Below are 27,433 nucleotides of genomic sequence, written 5' to 3' on the forward strand. Positions count from 1 at the left end.
TCAACGACATTATCATCGATATTTTTCAAGAAATTCCTCATGAGGATGAAGAAATGGAAGGAGGTCATTCTGTCAAAGAACATATTAACGACGAACCACCGATGAAAATAGAAGCGCTCATACAAATCAATTGTTTAAAAATGTTTTTCGCCGCTGAAGAAGATACTGAAGGACTTCACTCCAAACAAATATTAAAAACAAAATTATCAGCCGGAAGAAGGTGCAGAAGAAAATAAGTGATTACTGTATGTATTTTTCTTAAGATAAAGTCATAATATGCATAGCACAATTGTATGTATATTATTTACAAAAATATTGTGCAAAATCTGTATATAATTTAATTTTACATTAAATGTTTAACGATTTTTCTTTCTTTCTTTTTTTTTTCTCCCTCAGACTTCTTGTTGGTGGACACCTCTCTAACGGACACATTCTCGTTCCCCATGGCTGTCCATTAAAGGGAAGTTTCACTGTAATGCCGTCGAAGAATATGCAAGAAAAAATTTGAAATTTTGATATTTAATATAATTTTTTTTCGAAAAAACTAAAAAGTTCATTTTGGTCATTTTCCATAGCGCCTTGGTTACTTTCACTTTCAATAGCAATGATGCAACAAGTACAATGCATGCACCCAAGAAAACTCAATTGTACGCAACAAGTTGCGTACAATTGAGCAACAAAGTTGTTGCCCTCTGAGAGCTCTACAAGGACATATAACTAGATTTCAAATCGGGTTTTCAGTTTTCGAGAATTGAACAACTCATTAAAGTAACTACTTCGTTGCTTTGTCATGGAACAAGTACCAAATGCTGTTTGTTTGTTTCATTGCAACAACAACAATGTTGTTCAATATAACGCTCAAGCGTTGGAAGGAAACACCACCACCAATTGTACAGGCGGCAATCGCTTCACCGGTTACAAGAACCATGAACAGTTGACTAGTATACAAATAAAAAAAAAAAACCAAATAAGCATAGCAGAGAGTGGAGGTTTGATATTGCATCTATCGACTGGAAAACCTCACATGATCACTACAAACGCTGATGTTGAAGATGGTTTGGTCAGTGGAGCGATCAGAACTTTACAGCATGTTGAGATTGAAGAAACAGAAATCAAAAGTTTGTGGTTACACTTTGAAAGCAAGAATGTTGGAACTAAGAGTCGTCTCAAGTCTTGCCCGCACTTACTGTTGCATCGTGGCGTATTAAAATCTGGCTGGACTCAGATTACAAGAAGTTCCGCCACAGTATCTTTCAAAAGCAAAATGCTTAAATGCAAAAGAATCCAATTTCCTTTGGTTGAAGCTTGTGCCATGCCGGTTCATAAATCTCAGGGTGGAACTTTCAAAGAAATCGTATTCGATTACGATAACAGTCTCAAACAGCAACTGGTATGCATTGCATTGTCGAGGGTTAGAAGCATTGATGGCCTGTACATCACAAATCAGAAAGACGGCTTTACATTCTACCATGATCACGGCTGTAACGCACCTCAGATGCAAGATCTTCGAACTGAATTGAAACATTTGAATAACCATCATTTGGAAACTCTCTCTACAACCGCATTACAATTTTGGGATCAAGTTGCTTCATCGAGTTTCAGAATGGTATTGTTGAATACACAGAGTTTGAAACTTCATAGCAAAGACATTGCAATAGATTCAATTCTCATGGATTCGAATATCTTGTCATTAAATGAAACATGGCTTGAAAATTATGAAAATGTTGATGTTCGAGGATAAAAAAAAAGTATCACACAATTAAAAAGACATTCTGTGCGATCTGGTGGTGTTGCAATATACAATAAAGTCGAATCGACAATATGTACGGCACATTCTCATTACTGTGGATGCAGACTCACTACGGCAAATGACTGGTACAGATAATTGTGGCAACATTTGTGCAGCTGAAGTTGAAATAAATGGACAGAAGACTTTGCTTGTAACATTCTACATCTCACCTAATTCAACATTGGAGCAGATTAAAGTTTTCTTAAAATCCAATCTAGCAATTTATATGCCAAAGTTTGGAGACATACCTAAAATTGTAAGGAAATTCAACTTTCAAAAAATCCCAATAATTTTAGTGGGTGATTTCAACACTGACATTAAGAAACCTGAAAATTCTCCATTCCTCGACTCCATGGAATTAACATTCTATCTTAAACCCACATCAGATCCTACAAAATCTACTAGATACACGTGGTCAATCATGTATCGACTTGGTCTTCAATCGCAATGTTAATAGTTTGAATTGTTTCAACTATGTATCCTACTTTAGTTACCACAAACTTTATTGTTTGATTGTAAATGAAAATACTGAATAAAATATAACGGATTTTATTAAGCTTAAATTGTATTTTTTCATTTCACATGACGTTATTCACGGATCTACCTTTGGCTCCATGGAGCCAACATGAATAACATCGATAATGTGGGTACTCTAGGGCACTCAGGGTGTCACGAAAAGTGAAACACCTAACTGCTGCTATATCTCTGAAACTAACGGACAAAAGTATAAAACAATTTATACTTATTTTGTCAGGTACAGAAATTTGCCTTTAGCCAGCAGGTGATTGATTGTTGGAACAAACTTCTGTCATTGTAGAAGCTGACAGATTAAAAAAAAATTCAAGCAGAACTAGACAAACATTTGGACCAAATGGATGGGTAAAATGGGAAGGGTTTTTTTTTTTTTTTTGGCTGATGCTGTATAAGTTTGCTTTCTTGCATCATATGCCTCTACTAATGCTAATAATGGTCTCAGACAGATTTTAAATTCTATGGGAGCAACTAATGAAGTTACCACAGTAAATGGGAAGTATTCGGGGATGCAATCGTAGAAGCTACTATGTTTTTTATAGCAACAACAAGAAACTGTTCAAGGTTTAGACCTAAATGGATATCAAATAAACAAAAGAAACTTATGCCAGAGAAGTATAATGCATGGGATGCATTATACAGTCTGTCCTCGTATAGCACGATAGTTGCGTTCCTAGAAACCCTCGTGCAATGCAAAATCGTGCAATATAAACAACAGGCCCTATGGGAAAAGTAGGGTTAGGTGCCGACCACCCAAGATTGAACACACATTTGGAACCAAAACATTACCAAACACAATAAATAATCGGCTAATTTTAATTGTTATAAAATACGTAAGTATTTTATAACGATTAAAATACGTAATAAAAATAATATTATATTATAATAAAGTATTTTTAGTATTTTTTAATACTAAAAAAGTATTTTTTACGGATAAAATACGTATTTTTTTCGTAAAAAATTTATTATATTAAATAAAATAGTCGTAATAAAATACTTACGTATTTTATAATACGTAATGACTATTACGTAATAAAATATTGCTAATGCTTTTGCTTCTATCGTAAGCAAACTTGTTTTTTGTTTGATTTTCTATCCAAACAGATAGAAAATCGAAAAACAGATAGCAAAGACAGCCATTCCATCCCTTCCAATTCTTGTGTCTTAATCTAATGGATTTTAATTACACTTTGAGTTGTTCCCGCTATGAAAGTTGTTTTTATTTTCTCTGCATTCTTTTTAATTCTCCGCGCTGCCTCATTTAGGCCTGTAGCACGTGCAATATCACATGGTCTTTCATTTCGCTCAAAGCGTTTAAGATTTTATAGATTTTAATTACACTTTGGCCGACGGGGCTAGCCAGGTGGGTAAAGTGCCTGCCTGGCAAACCAAAGGTCGCGGGTTCAAATCCTGTCTTGGGCTTGGATCAGAGTAAAATGCAAAAAAACCTTTGGGAGGTGCATTATGACCACAGAAGCCGATGCACTAACAAAAAAAAAAATTACACTTTGAGTTGTTCCTGCTATGAAAGTTTTTATTTTCTCTGCATTCTTTCTAATTCTCGTTGTTGCCTCATTTAGGCCTGTAGCACGTGCAATATCACATGGTCTTTCATTTCGCTCAAAGCGTTTCACAGTTTCATATTTTTTCACTATCGACAGTGGTGGACTGGCCATAAGCCTTACGGGGGGAAACCACGGCGGGCCGGAGGCTGGTGTGATTTTGGCCATAAACCGTAGTATGAGGCCACTACAAATTTTCCCGGGTAAGAATTTTTGACTCAGTCCGCCTCTGTTTATCGATATTGCTTCTTTTTTTTTCTCTCTGAATCTGCAGTTTCTTAGCCAGGACGCTTCCTTTTCACACCTTTTAAGTATTTTACTAATTTTTAGGGAATAAAGCACAATTACAAACGAGGTGGCACGCTTGATACACATAAACAAAGCTGCGCGCGTATAGCAACTGAATAAACAACACCGTAAAGGCCGAGATACACTTAACACCTCACATTTTACTAAAGAACATTTCTGGGGGTTACTACCATAAAACAATAAAAACAATTTCCAGTTGCGTTTCTGCTAGCGGAATCTGTTATAAACTGGTAGTAAACTCCATCTAATTGCATTTGCGATTATATCGATAGCTGGAATTGTGTTGGTTTTTACGTTATTATGGTGAAATGTGTTTCCCCTTCACTGATATAAAACACATAAATACATTTTCAGAATCTTCTTCGTTCCTATCGTGTTACGTTCAGTTGGGGTGATTCCGCATTCGACTGCCATTTCTTGTAAACACAAAGGCGAATCGTGTATAAGCGAATCGGTTCGTGTTATATAAGATAACGTTCCCCTATTTATAAATCGTGTACGATCGAATTCGTGTAATGCAAACACGTGTTATACGAGGACCGACTGTACTTGGGATGCAAATTAAGGCATATTATGAGAAGTTCTCTAACAAAGAATGCAAAGAAACACAGTAAAAGGAAGGGGGTTGAATCATACTGGTCCCCTTGGTGTTGACAGTTCAAGTGTTGATGATCCTGTTCAGGTTGCTGACAAACTGAATAGGCATTTTACATCTGCATTCCCACATTTTGGGATGGGGATTGCCAGAAGTGTGTCAAATTATTCAGGAAGCTGAATTATTTTGTGATAACTGAGAGGAAAGTGGAGGAGCAATTGCTTAAGCTAAACATATAAAAGGCACTTGGTGTGGATGAGATCTATCTGATTATTTTAAGGGAAGCAGCAAAGAAGGTAGCCAAACCCTTAGCAATAATTAGGAGAGCATACTTGGATTCAGGGTAAAGTTCCTATGGACTGGAGATGTGCGACACACAAAGGGGAATAAAAGGTGACAAGAGTAATTACAAACCAGCTATCTTAATGTCTATTTGAAGGAAGATAATGGAGTCAATGGTTAAAGACGTAATGCAGAACCATCTCTAGACAGGAATGCAATTATGCTGCAAATGCATAATTGCAGTCGCAGCATTTGTTAAGGGGTGGTCTTGTTTGAATAATCTGATCGGACACCATGATGCAATAACAAGGGGATTGGATGCAAAAAATAATTTTGATATCATATACTTGAATTTCAGGGAAGCTTTTGATACAAATTTGAGCTACGTAGTATTAAGGGTAACGGGATGGTTTAGTGGGAGAAGACAGAGAGTGGTTATTAATGGACACTAGTCTTTGTAGATAAGTGTTGTTGTTATTATTATTATTACCCATATGCTACAAGGAAGCCTGAGGCCCATTAGTGGAATTCCACCAAGGAATTACCTAAGTTTGAAGATGATATGAAGACTGGCAGGGTGGTTAATAATTGCAATCAAGGAATTAGCATTAGTAGAGGTACACAATGCAAGAAAGCAAGCTTATACAGCATCAGCCAAAAAAAAACCCTTCCCATTTCACTGATCCATTCATTCCAAATGTTTGTCTAGTTCTGCCTTGAATTTATTTAAGCTATCAACTTCCACAACAACAACAGATGGAAGTTTGTTCCAACAATCAATCACCCACCCGCTGGCTAAAGGCAAACTTCTGCACATCTATCCTACAACTGTCTTTCCTCAGTTTGAATCTATGCCCCTCAGGTTTGTAATCTGAGCAAGAGGAAGCAATCCCATCAGCATTAAGCCTGCTCAATCCATTCAAGGCCTTATACACCTCAATCATATTGCCTCACATGTGCCTAGTGTTCAGAAGCTGAAATCTGCAGAACTTTAGCCTTTCTTCATAACAGCACCCCCTTTGTTCCCTTCACCAGTCTTGCTGTCCTTCTCTCTACTCATTCTAGCAACTCAACATCCTTCCTAAAATGAGGCTTCCACCTGTACGCAGCACTCAAGTGGTCTGACTATTGCATTATACAAGGGGATAACCACCTACTTATCCCTGCTCGCAAAATTCCTGTACATCATTAACAAGACCCCCCATGACCTACTCTGGCAGCCTGTCTGCACTGCTCAGAAAACTTCATATCTACCCAACTTTTCCAGATACTGTTGCAGCAGCATACTGTCATTAACAACCCTGCCAACCTTTGGCATTAAGTTTGATATACACCTTCATCAATATCATTTATAAATATACAAAACAACAATTGGCCCAACACCGAACCCTAAGGGATACCACTAATAACATTAGTCCACGTAGAGCAGTACCCATTGACTACCACTCTCTGTATTGTCCCACTCAACAATCCTTTTAGACATTGTGGCAACTTGCCCTTAATGTTATACTACTCCAGTTTGTACAGTAGTCTTCCATGTGCAACAGTATCAAAAGCTTTTCTGAAATCCAAGTATATGATATCAAAATTATTTTTTGCATCCAGTTCCTTTGTGACGACATGACAGTATCCAATCAAATTGGTCAGACAAGACTTCCCCTTGACAAACCCATGCTGTGTCTAAATGATCCTGCAATGCTTCTTTAACCAGAATGCTACTACAAGATCTAGAAAAATTTAAGCAGATGGGCTGAGAAGTGGCAGTTGATGTAACAATTACAAATGCAAGTTACTTTATAAGGGATACTGTGATGTGGTCACAAAGGAACTGGATGCAAAAAATAATTTTGATATCATATACTTGGATTTCAGAAAAGCTTTTGATTCTGTTGCACATGGAAGACTATTGTACAAACTGGAGCTTGTTGTTGTTATTTGGTTTTTAGGAGCATTAACAACTAAGGCCATATTGTTCCGGGGATATGCGGTGGTTATTCCCTGACCTTTCTGCATCCTCCGTATTTGGTGGTCACGGGCTCGAACCCCAGTCTAATCAAGAAGCGTGCGCTACGCACTGCTGCTCCTGCCCACCTGGCTACGGAGGAGCCACACAAACTGGAGCAGTATGACATTAAGGACAAGTTGCTACAATGTTTAAAAGGATTGTTGAGTGGGACAATACAGAGAGTGGTAATCAATGGGTACTGCTCTACATAGCAGCAATCCCAGATTAATGTACCAACTGTGTGGAGATTGAAAAAGATCTGGGGATAATTATGCAGACAGATATTTTTTTTTTTTTTTTTGGTAGTTATTGGCGCATCGGCTTCTGTGGCCATAGTGCACCTCCCAAGGTTTTTTGCAGTACTTTGATCCAAGCCCGAGGCGGGATTCGAACCCGCGACCTTTGGGTTGCCAGGCAGGCGCTTTACCCACCCGGCTAGTCCGATCAGCCAGTCAGATGTGATGATCTTTGAGCAGTGCAAATAGGCTGCCAGGACAACCCATGGGGTTTTGTCAATAATATACAGAAATTTTGCTAGTAGAGATAAGGTGGTGGTTATCTCAATGTACAAGGCGATGGTTAGGCCAAATCTTGAGTACATACACGTCTAAAGCCGTTATTTTAGGAAAGGTGTAGATCTACTGGAATGAGTGTGAGAAGGGCAATGAAATTGGTGACAAAGGAAAAAACAGTGGTGTAACCAGGAAAGGTTTGTTCTGCAAATTACAGCATCTGGAGACTAGGTACCTGCAGGATGATCTGATTAAGATTTTTTAGGCTTTGAAAGGACTGAGCAAGTTTAATGCTGATGGCATTCAAAGAAGAATGCTCAGACTACACATGTGACAACCATAAATTAAAATTGAGGTAGGATGTTGCAAGATAGATGCGCAGAAGTTTTCCTTCAGCCAGTTGGTGGTGATTTGTTGAAATGAACTTCTGCCTGTTGTTGTGGAAGTGGGTGGTGTTTGAATAAATTATTGGAGGGATGGACAGATGATGTGGGAAGTTTTTTTTGCTGATGCTTTATAAGTGTGCTTTCTTGCATCATTGTCACTACTAATACTAAATGCAGTGAAACTCTTTGCAAGTATATGAGACCTAGATGGGTCAAAATTAAGAAAATGGATTCTCTGTTGCAAATCTGAAGAGTTGGCAGCTATGGATATGCATGTAAAATATTCAACCTCTTCCACAGCTTCCATAATTGTTTTTTTTTTGGAGATTACTGCAATCCAATTTCTCCTAATTTCTTGATGTAATACAAAACTTAAATCATGACTTCTAAGGTCCCTTCTATCCTCCCTGCATTGGTATCATATCCAATTTACCCCTATCCTATCCTTCTCCTTTTTCCAATTTCCCATCCCTTCACCAACTTCGCCATTTCATATTACTATCCTCATTCTACATCTCATCCCTCTTTACCTCCTCCCTCCCATGAGGATTTTGTTTACTAATGACCTGGAAGGAATGAATTCCTTCTCTACTATGTATGACAACTCTGTTACAGTTACACATCTGCTATAGTCAGGAGTCACCTCACAGATAACTTGCCATAACTTCTCTTACCTTGGGAGAAAAGGAAGACTGCCACTGCTTAGAGCAATTAAGAATGGAAGAAGAAGAATGAAAAGAGAACAAGAAGAAAGAATGGGTCGGAAATGAGAAAAAAAAACAAGAAGAAGAAAGAAAGGGTCGGAAATGAGAAAAAAAGACATAGTTCAACTCAGCCAGGCCTATACTCACCATGCAACAAGTCACGAGCAACCATGGTTATATGCCGAAACAAATATACCAATTAACGTTTTTCCCATTAATTCTGAAACAAAAATAGCACTGAAGTATCACTTGTGTCAGCAGATAATACTATAGTGCTATTTTTATTTGTTTTATTTTATGCAGATTTAAAAAAAAGCCAAATATTTTCATATTGTACTAGCATTGTGTATGTGGTTAGGAGATTAATAATCAAATAAAACACAAATTAATAATTAATCATAAGATAAATTGAAATAAATTATATTTCAGATTTTCAGATCATTGTCCCTGGACCAAATTCTTTATCTTTATAAAATAAAAATCAAAATTGAGGGAACTTTTTTTTTTTTTTTTTTTTTAAATCTGAAAGCATGATATTTTTAATTTCTTAAAAAATTATTTTGAATTTATTATTTTATGTTAATATCCTTTTTGCTTTTTCATATTTCAGGCTAACAGGGGATGAATTCAGGATTCTACAAGCCAATTTCCCTTACAGGATTTGAGTTTTGCAGACAACATTGTGCATATTGACAATAGCATTGCATCGGCACAAAAACATTTTGACATGCTTTGCCAAATGGCAAAAACCTTTGAATTAAAAATCAATAGCAGCAAAACAAAAGTTCTTATAAACCAATTAGAAGGATACCTTCAATTAAACAAAACTTACAGACTAGAAGAAGTAAAAGATTTTCAATACCTAGGTGCATCGTGATTGGCTCTCTAAACGATATTGTCAAAAGAAAGCATAACGCTTTGCAATTTAATTCAACTTTAAACAATATATGGAAATCCCCTCTAATCACTATAGATACAAAAATAAGATTATATAAAATCACTAGTCTCATTATTCTTATATGGCGCACAAACCAGGAACATTTCTAGTAAAAAAGTTTCTAGTATCAACAGTTTTGGCACTAACTGCCTCAGAACTTTATTAGGGCACTCCTGGAGGAACCATATTATCAATATAACAATTTTAGAAGAAAGCCTACAGGAACCTTTGGCGACAACTCTCCAAAAAAGCCAATCGAGATGGCTAGGACACCAACCCAGACATCCGCCAGCAGCCCACTTCATCACACTCGATCTCTACGAACGGCCATAGGAAATGAGGGAGACCCAAAATTCAATTTTGGCAGTAGATCAGCAAAATACTTAATGATCTGCACAACATCTCCTACTGACATTTTCCAAACAGCACAAAACAGAGAGATTTGCTCATTCAATAGACTTCTTATACCAGATATTTTAGTCCAGAATTGCTTGTTTACTTGTAAATTTCTTTATTTTATACTTATATGTATATTGTTTCCCTATTTACATTGTATTTTTGTAAATAAACTAAGATGATAATGTTAATATTTAATATATTAATATAATTTTTATAACAGTTAAGATATTAACATATAAATTATGTTAATATCTAGGTTTTTTAACAAAATTAAGAAAATTAACACCTTACTCTACATAACAGGCAGCTAATCTAGTTTAATCAAATTCTAAAAGGAAAGGGTGGCTGAAATTGTTTTGCTCAAATTAGCGCATTCAATTTACCTTCAATTACCTTTACTGAATCTAATGTTTCAATTCTAACAAAAAAAAAGGGTAATCCATTTTAGTACTCTTCCAATAATAGTTAAATTAACAGAAACATAAAAAGTATACCTACATTTAGTAACTTTAGTACTTACATGCACAACTGGACTGACCAAACTGTTTCCTTGTGTTTTCTTCAAGGGTTCCAACTGAACTTATTTCAGTCTAGGTAAGGTAAGAAATTTTTGCCTTGATGGCTTCATTTCTAAGAACTGTAGGAGACTTAAATTCTAAGTAGCTGAAGGAATTACTTAAATTCTAAGCAGATGAAGGAATAACTTAAAAATTTTAAGAAGGTTGGCAATCACTTGAATAAAGGCATGCTGCTAAACAAGAGATATCTCAATAACATGTGGACAAACTATAGCAACTGGTGAAAAATATTGTAATAGTAATGTTTTAAAATAATATTCAGTTCAATCAATCCAAGTGGGTGTCATCACTCTCGTTCTGATTTCTCATGGAATTATGACATGCCTCTTTTTTGTAATTTTTTTTTATTAAAGTAGTGAAGATAAAATATTATAAGGTACAGTTCTAATTTTGAATATAAAATCTCACGTGTATCGTTTCAGGGTATGAGAACTACTGAGAACTACAGGGTTGAGAAACACTGACCTAGAATATGACAAAACCATAGTTATAAGTGGAATTAATGTTTTAAAAAAAATACAAGTATTTCTAAAATGGGTTGTGGTATTTATAATTTGAGTTCTAGTCATCTTGTTTCATGACGGCACATTGAAATAAAAACATCCCCATCTGGAAACTCTAAAAGGCTCTCACACATACTACAAATTTGGTATGGACAGGACTGTAAACGTCAAGGTTTTAATTAGAACCAAAGAAACTGATAGCAAGCACTCCTGCTCCTCATGCTGTCTCTGCAAGTCAAAACCATTACAGTGTAAATTTTTTGCATAGCTTTTATCTTAACTTTCTTACCTTATTCTGTGTGCATCACCACATATGCTGGTAAAATAATTTATTGTTGTTATTATCCAAAATTGTACAATACCTGAATGGTAGACAAATTGTATAAGATTGGGCATTTTTTTTTTCTTCACCTGGTGAAAAGTTGTTAGTTTTATGGCAAATCAGCCATAATTTTCCAGTGTATTATGTCTGTACAAGTGTGTATTCATGATAAGTTCTGCAAGTTGTGCAGGCTAAAATACTCTACTCTATCTAAGACTAACTACAATCCTGACTGAAGAGAACTAAGAATTCCTTCAGTCTACAACAGGATTCAAACCCAAACCTCTCGAAACAAGCAACTTGACAAATCTATTATACTGTCACAGAGAAAACTGGAGTCATTTTTGACCATGTCAGCTGGTGAATGAGTATGCACAGGATATCAATCCAAGCAAAAAAATACAAAAGATGAGGCAATACTATAATCTATAACTGTATACCATAATTATGCATAAAAGACAACTGTTCTAAAAAAAAAATTGTCCCTTATGCATCAGTGATTTTAGGTAAACAGATTAAAAAGTCTCCTGCTGGAGTTTACACTTAACTTGTCTCTCCTATGCACAAGTTTAATACTCTCCTGTTTGGCTGACTGCATCCATAACTACAAGAATATAACATATTCTTTTCCTGCTAACATTCCAGGAAATAATATACTCTTGTGTGTTATTTCCTGGAATGTTGCCATATTTTATAATTGGACAAAAAGACTTGAATAAAAAAAAAAAAAGAAAATATAAACTTTAATAAATATATATACATTAGCAATAAATATAAGTATATAACACTGAGATTAAATAGAGTTTTCTATATATATATATATATATATATATAAATCTACAATTACAAGCCATGATCTGAACCTACAACTGGCATAACATTAATTCCAAATTATCAAGCTAAACTTATGTGAATTCAGCAGAATTCCAATCTTTTTCCTAAAACTGTTTACTGTTTACAGTTCAGACAGCAGATTACTTTCCAGTTAATTTAAAAATAGGTACAATATATATACAATACAAATATGACTGATCTGTAATCAACTGTACTTTGAAATTTGATTACAGTTCAATCTCAAAAACAACATCTCCCTTCTGATTTAGTTTTTTTTTTTCTAAAGTTCTCCCCCCCCCCTTCAACTAATTTATACATGGTCTTTTAGTTTAGTTTACTTTGGACCCATCCCTTACTAAATTTTTTGTAAGGGACAGTCCCAAAATTCTTCCCTTTTGATATTGTTCTGCAATTCTTACAATTGCTTTCACAGTTCCTCAAGAGATGAACAGCCACCGGATTACTTTTGCCTGACATACAGTCCAGTAATTTTCAAAAGAAAACCCACCACTGACTGATTAATTTTTAAGGTATTTCCCTAAAAGTCAATAAGATTTTTGTAGACAAATTTAAGTAATTATTATTTAATATTTACTTGAACAAAAATTCATAAAATTATTAAAAATAACAAAACAAATTATCTCAGAGAATCAATTACAAACAAAGGATTTACTAAGGAGCTCATGGTACTGAAAAGCACAAAATGGCAGAAGAAACACAATCAGGAGTCCAACAGTTTTATGTCAGTACTTATGGAATAAAATCCCACAGCCAAAGGAAAAGAAAAGAACAGGTGTGCATCTCAAAACTAAAGCATGATGCCAAAGAGTGTGCCAATAATCAATGACTATCCTGATACCTCATTCCAGTAAGGTAGTGTTGCTGCATATCATATAGAGATTGGAAACTTTTCTGAAAATATTAATACAGCCGCCTTATCACATAAGGAGGCTGTATTTAGGAGAAGCAGAGGAAGAATAAGTGATCAATCATTACATGGATAATGTAATCAATCATTACAGGGATAATGTAATCAATCATTACAGGGATAATGGAGAGGGCAAGAAATTACAAAAGGAGATTAACAATTGTTCCATTGATAACAGTAAGCCTTTCAAATGAGTGGTCCAATGTTTTCTCAAAACATTGGAGTTGATTAAAGAGTGCGCTGACTCTCTTTAAAAATTACAGCTGTGAATTACATGCTCCGAAAAAGCGATAAGTGTTTTGCCATTTTATTTACCTAATTGTTATTTTATATTGAACTTTATAAGTAGCCATATAGTTCTAGATACGCTGGTTATTCAATTCCTACTATTAGTTCACACTCTCCCTATATATATTTATATATCTTGTTCAAATTTTCAATCGTTAATAAAATACTTTTTATTCATCCACTCAAGTTCAAATAAATTTTTTTAAACTTGTAGTGGATGACACTTGATGTTAATACAGTTTTTCAAATATTAATTCATTAATTAAATTTAATTAATTAATTTTAGTTTTATATGGGAGAAAAAAATTTCTCTTATATAAGATATTTAGCAGGATATAAATTTAGGAATAAAATTGAAATCAACAGGCAGTAGCTCAATTGGTAAAATGCAAGGATTTCAGTATTTTTCACGTGAAGGTGAAGAATGCGAGTTCAATTCTTGCGAAAATCAATAATTTGTTGATAAATTTTTGTTATTCATCCACTCAAGTTCAAATACATTTTTTTAAACTTGTAGTGGATGACACTTGATGTTAATACAGTTTTTTCAAATATTAATTCATTAATTAAATTTAATTAATTAATTTTAGTTTTATATGGGAGAAAAAAATTTCTCTTCTATAAGATATTTAGCAGGATATAAATTTAGGAATAAATACCGTCAGTGGCGAAGTGTGTAGATCGCTGGAAAAAAATTTCTTTTTCAGATTCTTTTTTCCTTCTGGGTTCTAGTCTGAGTCAAGGAGGGAACAAAATGGAAAATGAAACATGTGAATAAAAATAATAGTCCAACACCATATATAGAAAGGAAGATGGAAAATTGCAAGGAAATTCGCTTTCTATTTTGCCACTTAATATTGTGATTCTGTCATATGTATATACATATTTATATTAATTGTAATTATTTAATAAGAAGTAACTATAATAAAATTTTTCTTTGTTGACCTAAGTAGGAATTGACTTTAAAAATTTTTTTTTTTTATATTACTTGTTTTTATTTTTAATTTAGATAAGGGTTTTTGTAGATTACTACTTAATATACATAAAACCGTTGTTTCGTTCAAACCTTGCAGCCATTGTTTTTGTATAGAGTGGTAGGGAATTCAAATTTTTAATTGTGGTAACTAGGTAGCTCTAACATAAAATTATATAGCATAATTCGCATCCCTGCATTTAGAATTCTATTAGATAGTGTAGTATTGGCAATTATTTAATTAAATTTATTGATCTTATTAATTTAAAATATCATGCCCCAGACTAGAGCAGAAAAGCAACGGGCACAAAGTTGTTGTTGTTGTTGTTTGGTTTTTTAGGAGCATTAGCAACTAAGGCCATATTGCTCCGGGATATGCGGTGGTCATTCCTTGACCTTTCCGCATCCTCCGTATTTGGTGGTGACGGGCTCGAACCCCGGTCTAATCAAGAAGCGTGTGCTACGCACTGCTGCTCCTTCCCACCTGGCTACGGAGGCGCCAAAGGGGCACAAAGTGGCAGGAATGCTGTGATTCGGGGCAGAACTGAGGGGGGGGGGGCGATTCTCCAACTCAACACACCCTAAAAAATGTGCATCTTGTGAAATGTTTGCCGAACTCTCTGGAACGGAACATGATCTAGCCAAGGAGGATGTCTTTGTGTGTGCCAGGTGCAAAGAGTGTCTAGAAATTAGGCATCAGCTCAGCGTTCTGATGGGTGTCTATGAGAGCTTGAGATGTAAGGTAGATGCCCTCGAAGAAATTAATATGAGGGGACTGTCAAGCTCTCAGCTGCCCAACTCAATGCCAGAGCTCACTCCTGGGCATCAGGCAACACAGCGGCAACCTCCAAGGCAGAATGCACTGGTCCCACAGGAGATAGTTATCGTCAGTGACTCTATTGTCAGGGAGACAGGGAATATATTGTGTAAAAAGAATAGATGGAATAGGACCAGGGTCTGTCTGCCAGTGGCAAAGGTTGATGACGTTGTAAAGCATATATCATCTTTTAAGGGCACAAAGGGTGATATTGTTGTACACATTGGCACCAATGACATTAAGAGTAGGAGATCTGCAGATTTACTTAACAAGTACAGGTCAATGTTGCAAAAAAGTCATGAATTAGGGTTAAATTTGAAAGTGTCTGCAATTCTGCCCAGACACGATAGGAGGGAGTGTCAATCAATTCCGCCCTGAAGGAAATGTGCAAGGCTCAAGCGGTAAAATTTTTTTCAGCCTGGTCTGTGCTTGTTAACAGGAAAGACTGCTTCTACAGGAATGGGATACACTTAAATAGAAAGGGTGTAAGAATATTTCCTGATGCTATCGAGGCAGTGTTAGGTGGGTTGGAAAACTGCTAGCTTGGGGGGATTCACAGACTAAAAGGTTAAAAGTAGCCACAGGCAGAGGTGAAGGTCAGTCTTGCAGTACTTCTATCAGAATAATAAGCAGCGGTGTGGAGCGAGGGGTGTTGGGGGTTTCAGGGACTGATGGCAGTCATCGTGAAACAGGTGGGTATATGGGATGTGTTAGGGTAACTAATAATAAGAATAGGTACATGTATACCAATGCTAGAAGTATAGTAAATAAATTTGATGAATTTGAAGTGTTGGTCAAGACATCAAAGGCAGATATTGTTGACATAGCAGAGACGTAGTGTCACAGAGATATAAGGAATGCAGAACTGGAATTTGGGGAGTACGTGTACAGAAAGGATAGACAGGATAGGAAGAGAGGAGGTGTTATTCTCTTAATTAAGAAAAACATAAAATCAAGTTGCATCCAGTTGATGTAGATTAACAGTGCACTGTTGAGTCAGTTTGGTGTGACATAAGCACTGCAAAAGAAAAAATAAGAGTAGGAGTGTGTTATAGGCCTAATGAACAATTGTACAGAGAAATAGAGTGGGCTAGTAAATCAGAATGTCTTATAATGGGGGATTTTAACTTCCCAGATATAGACTGGAATTTATGGGTTGGTCACTTGCACACTAGTAAGACTTTTGTGGATTTATTGGATGATTGTTTTCTGCAGCAGCATGTTCGAAAGGCAACCGGAGAGGGTAATACTCTTGATCTGGTTATCAGCAGTGATCATTCGTGTATTAAGAATTTGCAGATAAAGGAACCATTAGGTGGCAGTGATCACAGTGTACTTAAAGATATAATTACCATCAGGAGTAAAGGAAGGGATTTTTGCTTCCGTAAAGGTGACTATAGTGGTCTAAGACAGTTTTTAAATTCTGTACAGTGGGACCAACTGATGATGTTACCAACAGCAAATTCTAAGTGGGAAGAATTCAAGGAATTAACAGTGGAAGCTACTAAACGTTTCGTACCTATTAAGAAATATTTTTCAAGGTTTAGGCCTAAATGGTTGTCAAATGAACTAATGAGACCTGTGGCAGAGAAGAAAAATGCATGGGATGCATATAAATTATTAGGCGACACAGAAGCCTATGATATATATATATAAGCTAGTCTGAAATCAAGTCACAAAGGAGGTTAGGCAGGTGAAGGCAGATTACGAGAAATCTTTGGCAAAGGATGCTCAGAAAAACAGCAAGGATTTATTTACTTATATAAACTCTAAAAGGAAGGGGATGAATCTGATTGGTCTACTTGATAACGATGGTTCGGCTGTTCATGATCCTGCTCAGATAGCAAACAAATTGAATGAGTATTTTGCATCTACATTCACGCATGAGTTATTAAGGTTTGAAAATGCCACAAGGTTATCAAATTGTAATAGGGTGCTTAATGATTTTGTAATAACTGAGAACAAAGTGGAGGAGAAATTGTTGAAGTTAAACATAAGAAAGGCACTGGGGGTGGATGGGATCTATATTAAAGTTATATTAAAGGAGTTATATTAAAGAAGGCAGCAAAGGAAGTAAGCAAACCCTTAGCCATAATTATGAGAGCATCCTTGGACTCAGGAGAGGTCCCCACGGACTGGAGATGGGGAAATATGTCCCCAATTCACAAAAAGGGATCGAAGGGTGACACGTGTAATTACAGATCAGTATGTTTAACTTCTGTTCTGTTTAAAATAATGGAGTCACTGGTTGAAGATGCATTGCAGGATTATCTAGACAAGACTGCAGCAATAATTCAGACACAGCATGGGTTTGTTAAGGGAAAGTCTTGTCTGACAAATTTTATTGGTTATTATGATGTGGTTACAAAGGAACTGGATGCAAAAAATAATTTTGATATCATATACTTGGATTTCAGGAAAGCTTCTGACACTGTTGCGCATGGAAGACTATTATACAAATTGGAGCAGAATGGTATTAAGGGAAAGTTGCTGCAATTGATAAAAGGATGGTTGAGTGGGAGAAGACAGAGGGTGGTAATCAATGGGTGCTGCTCTTCGTAGACTAATGTTATTAGTGGAGTACCACAGGGTTCGGTGTTGGGTACACTGTTGTTTTGTATATTTATCAATGATATTGATGAAGGTATATCAGGCTTAGTATCAAAGTTTGCAGATGATACAAAGGTTGGCAGGGTTGTTAATGACAGTAATGGCAGTGTGTTACTGCAACAGGATCTAGAAAATTTGGGCAAATGGACTGAGAAGTGGTAACTGAAGTTGCCACTTCTCAAGCCCATCTGCCTAAATTTTTCAACTAAACAAAGTACTGCATATGGGTAAAAGTAACCCCAAAGAAATGTACCAACTGTGTGGTACTACACATAAGGAGGTAGAAAATGAAAAAGACCTGGGAGTAATTGTGCAGTCAGATATGAAGTTTTCTGAGCAATGCAGACAGGCTGCCAGGGCAGGTCATGGGGTGTTGTCAATGATATACAGGAATTTTGTTAGCAGGGAAAAGGAGGTGATCGTCCCTCTGTATAAGGCAATGGTCAGGCCACACCTTGAGTACTGCGTGCAGGTCTGGAGGCCTCATTTTAGGAAGGATGTAGATTTGCTTGAGCTTGTACAGAGAAGTGCAACAAGATTGGTGAGGGGAATGAAGGGATCCTCTTACCAGGAGAGGCTTAAGTTCTGCAAATTGAAGCAGATGGAGACTAGGCACCTGCGAGGTGATCTGATTGAGGTATATAAGGCCTTGAATGAGTTGAGCACACTGAATTCTGATGGGATTCGTCCACTTGTTTAGATTACAAACCTAAGGGGGCATAAATTGAAATTGAGGAAGGACAGATGTAGAATAGATGTGCGGAAATTTGCCTATAGCCAGCGGGTGGTTAATTGCTGGAACAAACTTCCATCTGTCGTGGAAGTTGATAGGTTAAATAAATTTAAGGAGGAACTGGACAAATATTTAGAGGGGATTGTTTTGTAATTTTTTTTTTTTTTTTTTTTTTTTGGCTGATGCTGCATGCCACTACTACTACTACATTCCATTCTACTTGTGTGCCTGAAAATCTAATCCTTCTTATGCAGTCTTTACGGTGAACAAGATATTATCACGAGAATGGAATTTAGTGAGACAGACTAGTTTAGTATAGGAAAGAAAGCAAGGAAGGGTTATATCTTGTCTCTACACCTCTTTAACTGATACAAATAGTATATTATAAGAATGACAGGATCGGATGAATTGGCAGCTAGAATGGGGATTGGAGAACAAAGTACAAACAGCTTGGAATAAGCAGATGATACCACCTTATAGACGAAAACCAAAGAATAAATGATAAAGCTTCTTAAGAAAGTAAAAAAGAAAGTGCAACATCTGGATTTATACGAGGGGGCATAAAAAAGTTCATATCCTTACCCAGAAATAATAGCCCTGAATAATAGTCTCTGAGAAATAATAGTCTCACAGGAATTTAATCCTTTTCTATGTACTTTCCATGTACAGTAACACATTTCACCCATCTATGGATCAGTTGTTTAATGCCTTTATCATAGAAGTCTGCACTTTTTGCTTGAAACCACGATTCCACTTCATTGATGACTTCATGAGAGAAATCAAAGCGGCATCCACGCAATGGTTTCTTCATTTCTCGAAACAAGAAATCTGACAGTGCTAGGTCAGGAGAATAGGGTGGGTGCTACAGTAGTTTGAAGCTACACTGGGCAACAAAGTTAGTGGTGCCAATGGCCATGTGAGCCAGTGCATTGTCTGACAGAAGACGGATACCATTAATTAACATTCCACGACTTTTCACCTTCAAAGCATTGCATAACTTTTTCAAAAGATTTCTGTAGTATTCTCCAGTAAGTGTGGAACCACGAAGTAGGTAGTCTCTCAGGATAACTCCTTTTCTGTGCCAAAACATGGACATCACCTGCTTCGGTAGGGAGTAGTTGTGCTTTGACATGACTTTAGTCTCCAGATCATACTGGTACACCCATCGTTCGTCATTTGTCACCAACCAATCAAAAAAGTTCTCAACATCCGCATTACAGAAATCCAACAATTGGTGAGAACATTGCATTCGACATTGCTTCTACAAAGGTGTTAGCAATCTTGGAATCCATCATGCAGAGACCTTAGACATGTACAGATGGTCATGTAAAATGCTGTGGGCAGACCCATAACTAATTCCCACTGCATTTGCGATGAAATGAATTGTCACACGCCTGTCACTCAGCACCACCTGCTCAACCTTTGCAACAGTCTCACTGTTGATGGCCTACCTTCTCTTGGCTCATCAAAGTCACTTGTACGACTGCACTAGAACTCCTGTTTCCACTTTTTTACATGTCATATGATGGACAATTCTGCCCATACACAGTTTTGATTTCTTTGTCAATTTCCTGAGCTTTCTTGCCCTGCAAATGCAGGAACTTGATCACTGCTTGATACTCCGCTTTGTCAACCATAGCATCCTTCCTCAGATTTTGGGCTCCACCTCAGGTGTACGATCACCTATGGAAGTGAAATTTCCCATGTTAATTATTGAATATGTAGACAACTTATATTAAAAATGGCATCTTCCTACTGATGTTTTATCTAGGTCAAGGTACGAACTTTTTGATACTCCCTTCATACTAACATTAAGAAAAAAGTTAGGTCATTCGAGAAGATCAACAGGTTTAGCACTGAAGTTCAAGTTGCATTAGTAGATAATTTTATTCTCTTAGGCTCAGATAATGCATTGGAGAAACTAAGATCAGACTGACTCAGGGTAGGAAAACAACGAAAGGCCTGACCTAGACTGTGAAGTACAAGTGCAAAAGCTGTACATTGACAAAGAGTGAGAAGAAGAAGATAGACTCTTTTGACTTATGGATCTGGAGAAGGCTGGTCAGGATATTGTGAACAGTGAGGGAAGCAATTTCAGTCCTAGATCAAAAAAAAGCCTTTCTGTTCCCATTAGGCTATGACCGTCAAGCAAGAGCAACTGTACTTTGGACATATGATGCATGCAAAAAATGTGTTGAGACAGAGGGAAAATGAAGCGGAAAGTAACAGTTCAGCTAGATGGACAGGATCAAGGAAGCCACTGGGATATTCTTACAAGAGCTGCAGAATAAGAGAGAGAGAGAGAGAGAGAGAGAGAGAGAGAGAGAGAGAGAGAGAGAGAGAGAGAGAGAGAGAGAGAGAGAGAGAGCGTGCTGTTGTCCAAGCCATCACCAACTTGAAGAAACATAGCAGCAACAAATTTTAATCTTTTTTTTTTTTTTTTTGTATGGCACATGAAAATTTTTTTGTTTCATCTTATTTTTAGTGTGCATGCTGGAAAAGGTTTGCTATCGCTGCTAAAAAGGATACATAGAAAACACTGTTTTTACTCTTAACTAGCTGCACCATAAAATGTATCTTAGTTATTCTGAATCATCAGCTGTGAATTTGGCCAAGAGCCTGAAACATCAATGTATTACTTAATTAATGTTAATTAACTGAGAGGGGGGGGTGAATCACCTTTTCTGATAAAACATAACAGATATTACTTACACGAGTTTGAAGAAGGACAAAAACTTGTCATCAGTCAACTTCATGAGTTATCAATCTCACCTTGTTAACTGTATATTTTTTTTTATTTGGGTATGATAAAGAAAATAAATAAACTAAACTCATATGTTAAAATACAAATTAAAAATACCTCAAAGATAATCTAAGATGATTCTTATTGTATACTTTTGTACATCAATTAAATCAGATGAAATCCCTAGAAAAAGGCAAAAAATACCAATTGATACAATAGATATCAATATTACAATTATACCACATTCAAACATCCTCAAATATACCACCATCAAGCATCCTTAAATATACCACAATCAAGCATCCTCAGTTGGCATAAACAGAAAAAGCTCAGGTTACCTCAGAAATATTTTCAAGTTGTATCTTAAGTTATGAGTCTAATTTATTTTCTTTACTGTACCCAAATGAAAAAGATACAGTTTAAAAGATAAGTTTAGTCATTTCTAGCTATGATGCGATTTAATTCCATAGCTGTCTAAACTTGAAGTACAGTTCTAACACTTATAATATTTTTATTTAACTAAATATAAACTGCCATTCTTGAACTTTTAATGAAAACAATTACTGTTCATTTCAATACTCTTCTATTCTAACCTAACCTAGTTAAATAAAAATTATATAGCTTACCCAAACTGCCACTGCTACTAGCAACATCTTCAAAAGTGGGTGGTAACTTCTTCTTACCATTAACTTTAGATTTCTTACTAGTATTTGGCAGTATCTCTGTTCCCTTCTTTTGACGTGGTCTTAATTCATAAGACGTACTACTTACGGCAGATGATGTAATTTCTTGACTTGAATTTGACTCTGCACATTTCTTTTTATATTTTGGTTTAGATATATACAAAGCCGAAGATGTAAGTTCATCGGTTAATTTCGGATTACTTTCTGGGCTAGAAGAAGATATCACAGTTTTTGCAGTTATAGGCTCATTATTCACTGAAACTATCTGACTTGTTAGTTTTTTTTCTGTTTCAGAAACCTGAAGGGTTGGAACTTCAACACATTCTGTGAAATCAAATGAGCTAGATGGCAGTTCATTATGATCTCTCTTACTGGTTAAGAGAAAATTATTGGCTTCAACATTACACTCAGCTCGTTTTGTATACAGTTCCTTTTGTGTGTTAATATGAGTTACTGTCTCATCTACAACCCTATTTTCAGTGTGTACAGAAGCCGCCTCATTTGCAATTTCATTTACTGCTTCATGACCTTTAATATTTACATTTTTAAACAATTCAGTATCTAGGGAACTTGATGGTAATTCATTATTAATGTTTAGCATATTCTGTGACCCTAACTGAAGTTTGAAATTATCACCAGCATTTTCACAAAAAAATTGTCCACCATTACTTTTACAGCAATTTGATGATTCTGAAGTGCACCTATCTGATGAGCTATTGTTGCAGCTAGAATCTTGTTTCAATTCTTTTTTTAAATCTAAATAATTACCAGGTTTCAGTGAAGTGATATTACTGTCATTATTCATTAAACCTGAATCACCAGATGATGATTGCATTACATTACTTTCCAAATCAGAAGTTTGAACCATCTCAGAAAAATCTAATGAACTAGATGGTAATTCACTTTTAATGTGTTGTACTTGCATACTTGTATGTGAAACAATATCTGTTTTATCACTGACTGATAGTACATCACAAGTTATCTTATTCAATATTTCACATCCTTGAAAAGTAGCAGTTTCCACAGGTTCTGCACAATCCAAGGAACTTGATGGCAATTCACAAGTGCGATCAAATTTAAAGCACACTGGTATCTGAGAAGTATCAACACTAGAAAGGGGATCTAACAGTCTATGAGGTTTCACATCTGATGTTTCTTTTAAGGACAAATCAGTAGTACTTGTAGGTAAAGAAAGACTGGAATCATTTTTATCATCTTCCAAATTCTTAATCAAAATATCTTTTTTTTCTGCATTACTATGTAATAAAGGGAGCACACTTGAAGAAGTCTGATTTGTTGGCTGGCCATTCTCATTACCGTCAGTACAAAAAATGTTTTCTTGGTAAAGGTACTTTTTGTTGAATTCAACAGCACAATTCTCAGAATCAGACAGTTTATTAATTACACTAGGTGGAGGTCTAGGTATGGCAATTGGTTCCATATCTTCTTTGTCAATGCCTAATAACAACAGGTCTTGTTCTTCTTCAGTAAGAGGTGGCATACCACCACCCCTTACTGATGGTGGGGGAGGTGGAGGTGGTCTTGTCAATTTGAATAAAAGCAGTAAATCATTACCAGTTTTAGAATTCTTCATTTGCTTATTATTATTAACAGATCCAACTTTTTTTAAATTTCTTTTTTCTGTGTAATTTTCAGATAACTCTTCAGTGATGATGATGGTCTTTTTTTTTTTTTTTTTGTCTTTATGAGATAAACTCAGAGGTAATTTACAAGGAAAGCGACGTGTAACAAGTGAAGGAATTGGAAAAGATCCCATAATAGCAATTGATTTCTGCTTATCTTGTGCAACAGGTAAAGAAACTGGCAATGATTCTGAAAGAGTAATAGTGTTTTCAGAAATAGGATTTGAAATTTCACAAGTGTTAACACAGATGTTGGTTTTAATAAGAGTAGCGACTGTTTCTTTTTGGTTTTCATGGGATAACTGAATTAGCTCATCAGTTAATCTTTCATTTGTTTCAAGAAGTTTTGCAGCAGTATCATCTGCTTCATTTCTTACTGTTTGATTGGAATTCATTTCACATTCTGAATGTCCATCACATGCACTAGCAGCATCTGCATATGATGGGAAGAGTTCAGTTTGATTAACATTTTGAGATGTACATGTGATATCACTCTGTAACTGAGGCCCATAAGTTATGCTATTTTCTTCAACTTCCATAATTTTTTGGGGAGTCATAGATGGAAAAGCTGGGAAAGATTCTGCCGTAGGGAGTAATCTTTCATCTTTATTATCATTGTTGATACTAGCTTCTTCAGCAAATGATACTAATTTTTTTTCAGGATTAAGATCTCGATCAGATGAATGATAACCAAGCACCTCCTCACTGGATGCACAATTTTTGGCAATATTACTGTTAACATCTTGGTTTGCTAAACACTGATTATCACTCTCATCATTTGTTGAAAATTTCCCAGCAAATGCATTAGCAATATCTGTTTCCGATGGTAACAAACCAGTGGGTTGAGAGGATTTATCGGAGCAGAATGTATTACTAGGCAATTGAGGTAAAGGCTCTGGACCAAAGGTTCGTAGGGATTGTTGTTTCTTTTTTCTCAAAGGAAAATTATTTTTGCTAGAGACAACATGAGGAAGAACTGGCAAAGATTCAGGAACAGTAACTGAGGTTTCAGAATTAGTAACTTTAATTTCAATAGCATTATTATTACCAATCTCAGGAAAAGAAGTTACTTTGTCTTGATTAATATCTGAATTAGAATTACTGATATTTGATGTTTTATCTTCAGGAGAGTTATCTTTATTTTCTTTTTTCCATGAAAACTTACCAAATCCAGATGATTTGGCATCATGCTTAGCATTTAACATTGAGCGAAAATTTGGGGCTTTACCAATATACACAACAGGTACAGGCTTTGCATCTTTTGCATTTTTAGCTTCTTCAATTTTTTTTTGCTTTTGCTTTTCAAACTTTTGTTTATCACTCAAAAGAGTTAGCTTTATTCCTTTTCCTTTTGAACTCTCTGGACTATCATCTCGTGTTACTGACGCTGGCGTGGGAGAGACTACTGGTAATTCATCAAGTTCTTTTAGTTCTTTATGTTTTTGTTTCTCTGCGCGTATCAATTCTTGCTTTTGTTTATCAGATTCTTCTTCTTTTTTGCGACGTTTAACATCACGCTGTCTCTTTCTTTCAATTTCAATGGAGGCCATTCCTGCACTTTTATCCAGATTCCAGCGGCGTTCATAAACAGGATTGAACAGAGTGAATTTCTGAAAACAAGAAAAACAGAAGGTTAATTCTTTTTAATTTTTTAATATGCTAAAAAAGGTATTTAAGAAAATATTTGATTTATTTGATTTTTAATAATTACTTCTAACTTTGAATATTTATTCATATTCAAACCATTCGTTACCAAAATGCAGCTGGGTCTACAAATAACAAGTTGCACTTCACTTTTCTAACTTGGCATCTTTCCCAATGATTAACATCACTGAGAAGGATGTTATAAGCCTTTACAGTTGAACCTCACAGCGTGAGCACCAGCCATTTTCCAATTATGTTTAAGAAAATGAGAAAATCCAACAAACCACCCATGAATCAGCAAATTACTTTTTGGATTGGCCGTTCAATTTCTTAACAATTTTAGCAATGATTGTGCAAGGTGCAGGTATTTTTTTAGATGGATAGTTTCATGGCACTCCAAAGACATCAAGAAAATCATTAGATCATGGAACTGTCTACGTATTATTTATTAAGATTAGTGATTCACTGATAATAAGATGAATTAGACCGTTTCAGAGTTTCAAGATCATGAAACACTTGACTGAGAATGTTCACTAAAACTGTTTAATGTTTAGCGAATGTTTTCAGAACTTCGATTGTCATTTGTAAACAAAAATAAACACAACGTTCTTTCATTTGTATTTACTCATATGCTGCTGCCAAAAAGAAAATTAAGTAGTCCAGAGAATTGCGACCAATATCGTCTTAATGCATGGGCACACAGGGCCCCACAATTCTAGGGGCCCATGGTGAATTTATCACCAACACTGATTAATGTTGATTATCGGTTTGAATTTACTCATAAAATAATTGAAAAAAGGGGGCTAGAAAAAAGTTAAGTCATGGAAAAGAGCCTTCAAGATATACCATCATTATTTTATTATAAATTGTTAATGTTCCAACTTCCAAAGACAGCAATACGGTCTGTAAAAAAATTTTAAAATATTTATATTTTTTCCAGATGAAATGAAGCATACTTATATGAATGGAGCACAGAAGAGGAAATGAGCTGAAGAAGAGAAGCAGAAAATGAGCAAACTTCCAAAGTTAACATCTTGGTTTAGCCCAGGTGCAACAGCAGCTACTAGTATTGCTCCTCTAAATACAGCATCGCCATCTACATCCACTCCTGCATCTGATCATCCAGCTCTAGACATACCATTATCCTGATGCTAACATTCCACAAGAAGAAATACACGAATCTGTAATGGCAAAGGAGTGTCCCGAGTCTGTGATTCACTTCACAGATTCTGGACTGTGGGACATTAAGAATACTAATACAGGGGATTACTGAATTTGTAGTGGGCCGACATCATGTCAGAATCATGATTGAAACCTTTCGAACTCAAGTCGAGTGTACAATGGAGCCAGAGGTGAGAGAACTCAGACACGGTATTTATCAAAGAATGGATTCAAACGTGAACTGCAGAATGGTAAATGTGTAAAACATGAATGGTTACTCTATTCACCATATTTATTGCCCAATAAAGAATCTCCCTTTATCACATCAGGATTTAATGATTGGAAACACAGTAATCTTATTGTAGAACATAAAAATGTAGAAGAACACCGGAAGTGCATGATGGCATATTTGATTTGGCATAAAGAAACTAGATGTATAGATTCTTTATTAATCAAACATCATCACTCAGATCAGGAGTACTGGCATAAAGTGTTGACACGTGTGATTTCTGTCATTTGTTTTCTTGCCTCCAGAGGTTTGGCATTTCGTGGAGAGAATGAAACTATTGGGTCGACAAAAAATGAAAACTTTTTAGGTATTCTAGAGCTGTTCAGTGAATTTGACCCTTTTTTTGGAAGAGCATCTCAAACTGTATGGAAATGCTGGAAAGGGAAACCCATCATATCTATCAGCAAACATTTGTGAGGAATTTATCGATTTAATGGGACAACATGTTCTTTGTGCCATTTTGGAAGAAATAAAAAGAGTCGAAGTACTATTTAATAAGTGTGGATTCCACTCCAGACATCTCACACATTGATCAAATGATATTTACCGTCCGGTACATTCGGGGGCTTAGAGGGGAACAGGTATTCTGTGTGTTATCAGACACAGTCTAAAACACTGATGGATCCGATATCTTTCTATCTCAGAAGATTTAGGAGAAGTCCGGTTGGCCCAT

General features: G+C 35.9%; 2 protein-coding genes across 4 annotated transcripts in view; both read right to left on the bottom strand.

Annotated features, from left to right (window-relative positions):
- The window catches only part of LOC150084733 (uncharacterized), a 154,910-nt gene extending 131,230 nt beyond the window's left edge, over positions 1 to 23,680 (bottom strand). For 2 of the 3 annotated variants that reach the window (XM_090375473.1, XM_090375474.1), the window contains exon 1: positions 21,967 to 23,680. In XM_090375473.1, coding sequence (XP_090231599.1) covers positions 21,967 to 23,617 — 1,651 coding nt within the window. In that variant the 5' untranslated portion in view covers positions 23,618 to 23,680. Of the gene's footprint in view, positions 1 to 10,531; positions 10,602 to 21,966 lie in introns of all 3 variants that reach the window. The other variant, XR_016547073.1, reaches the window with a different exon arrangement.
- Positions 23,650 to 27,433, bottom strand: part of LOC150084734 (uncharacterized) — a 147,343-nt gene continuing 143,559 nt past the window's right edge. Inside the window, exons 6-7 of the mRNA XM_090376338.1 lie at positions 23,740 to 25,276; positions 23,650 to 23,657 (exon numbers count right to left, since the gene is read on the bottom strand). Of these exons, the coding sequence (XP_090232464.1) occupies positions 23,650 to 23,657; positions 23,740 to 25,276 (1,545 nt within the window). The remainder of the gene's footprint in view (positions 23,658 to 23,739; positions 25,277 to 27,433) is intronic.

This window comes from Mastigoproctus giganteus, chromosome 6 (assembly GCF_048544385.1).
Source record: "Mastigoproctus giganteus isolate SK-2022 chromosome 6, ASM4854438v1, whole genome shotgun sequence".
Classification (NCBI taxonomy): Eukaryota; Metazoa; Arthropoda; class Arachnida; order Uropygi; family Thelyphonidae; genus Mastigoproctus; species Mastigoproctus giganteus.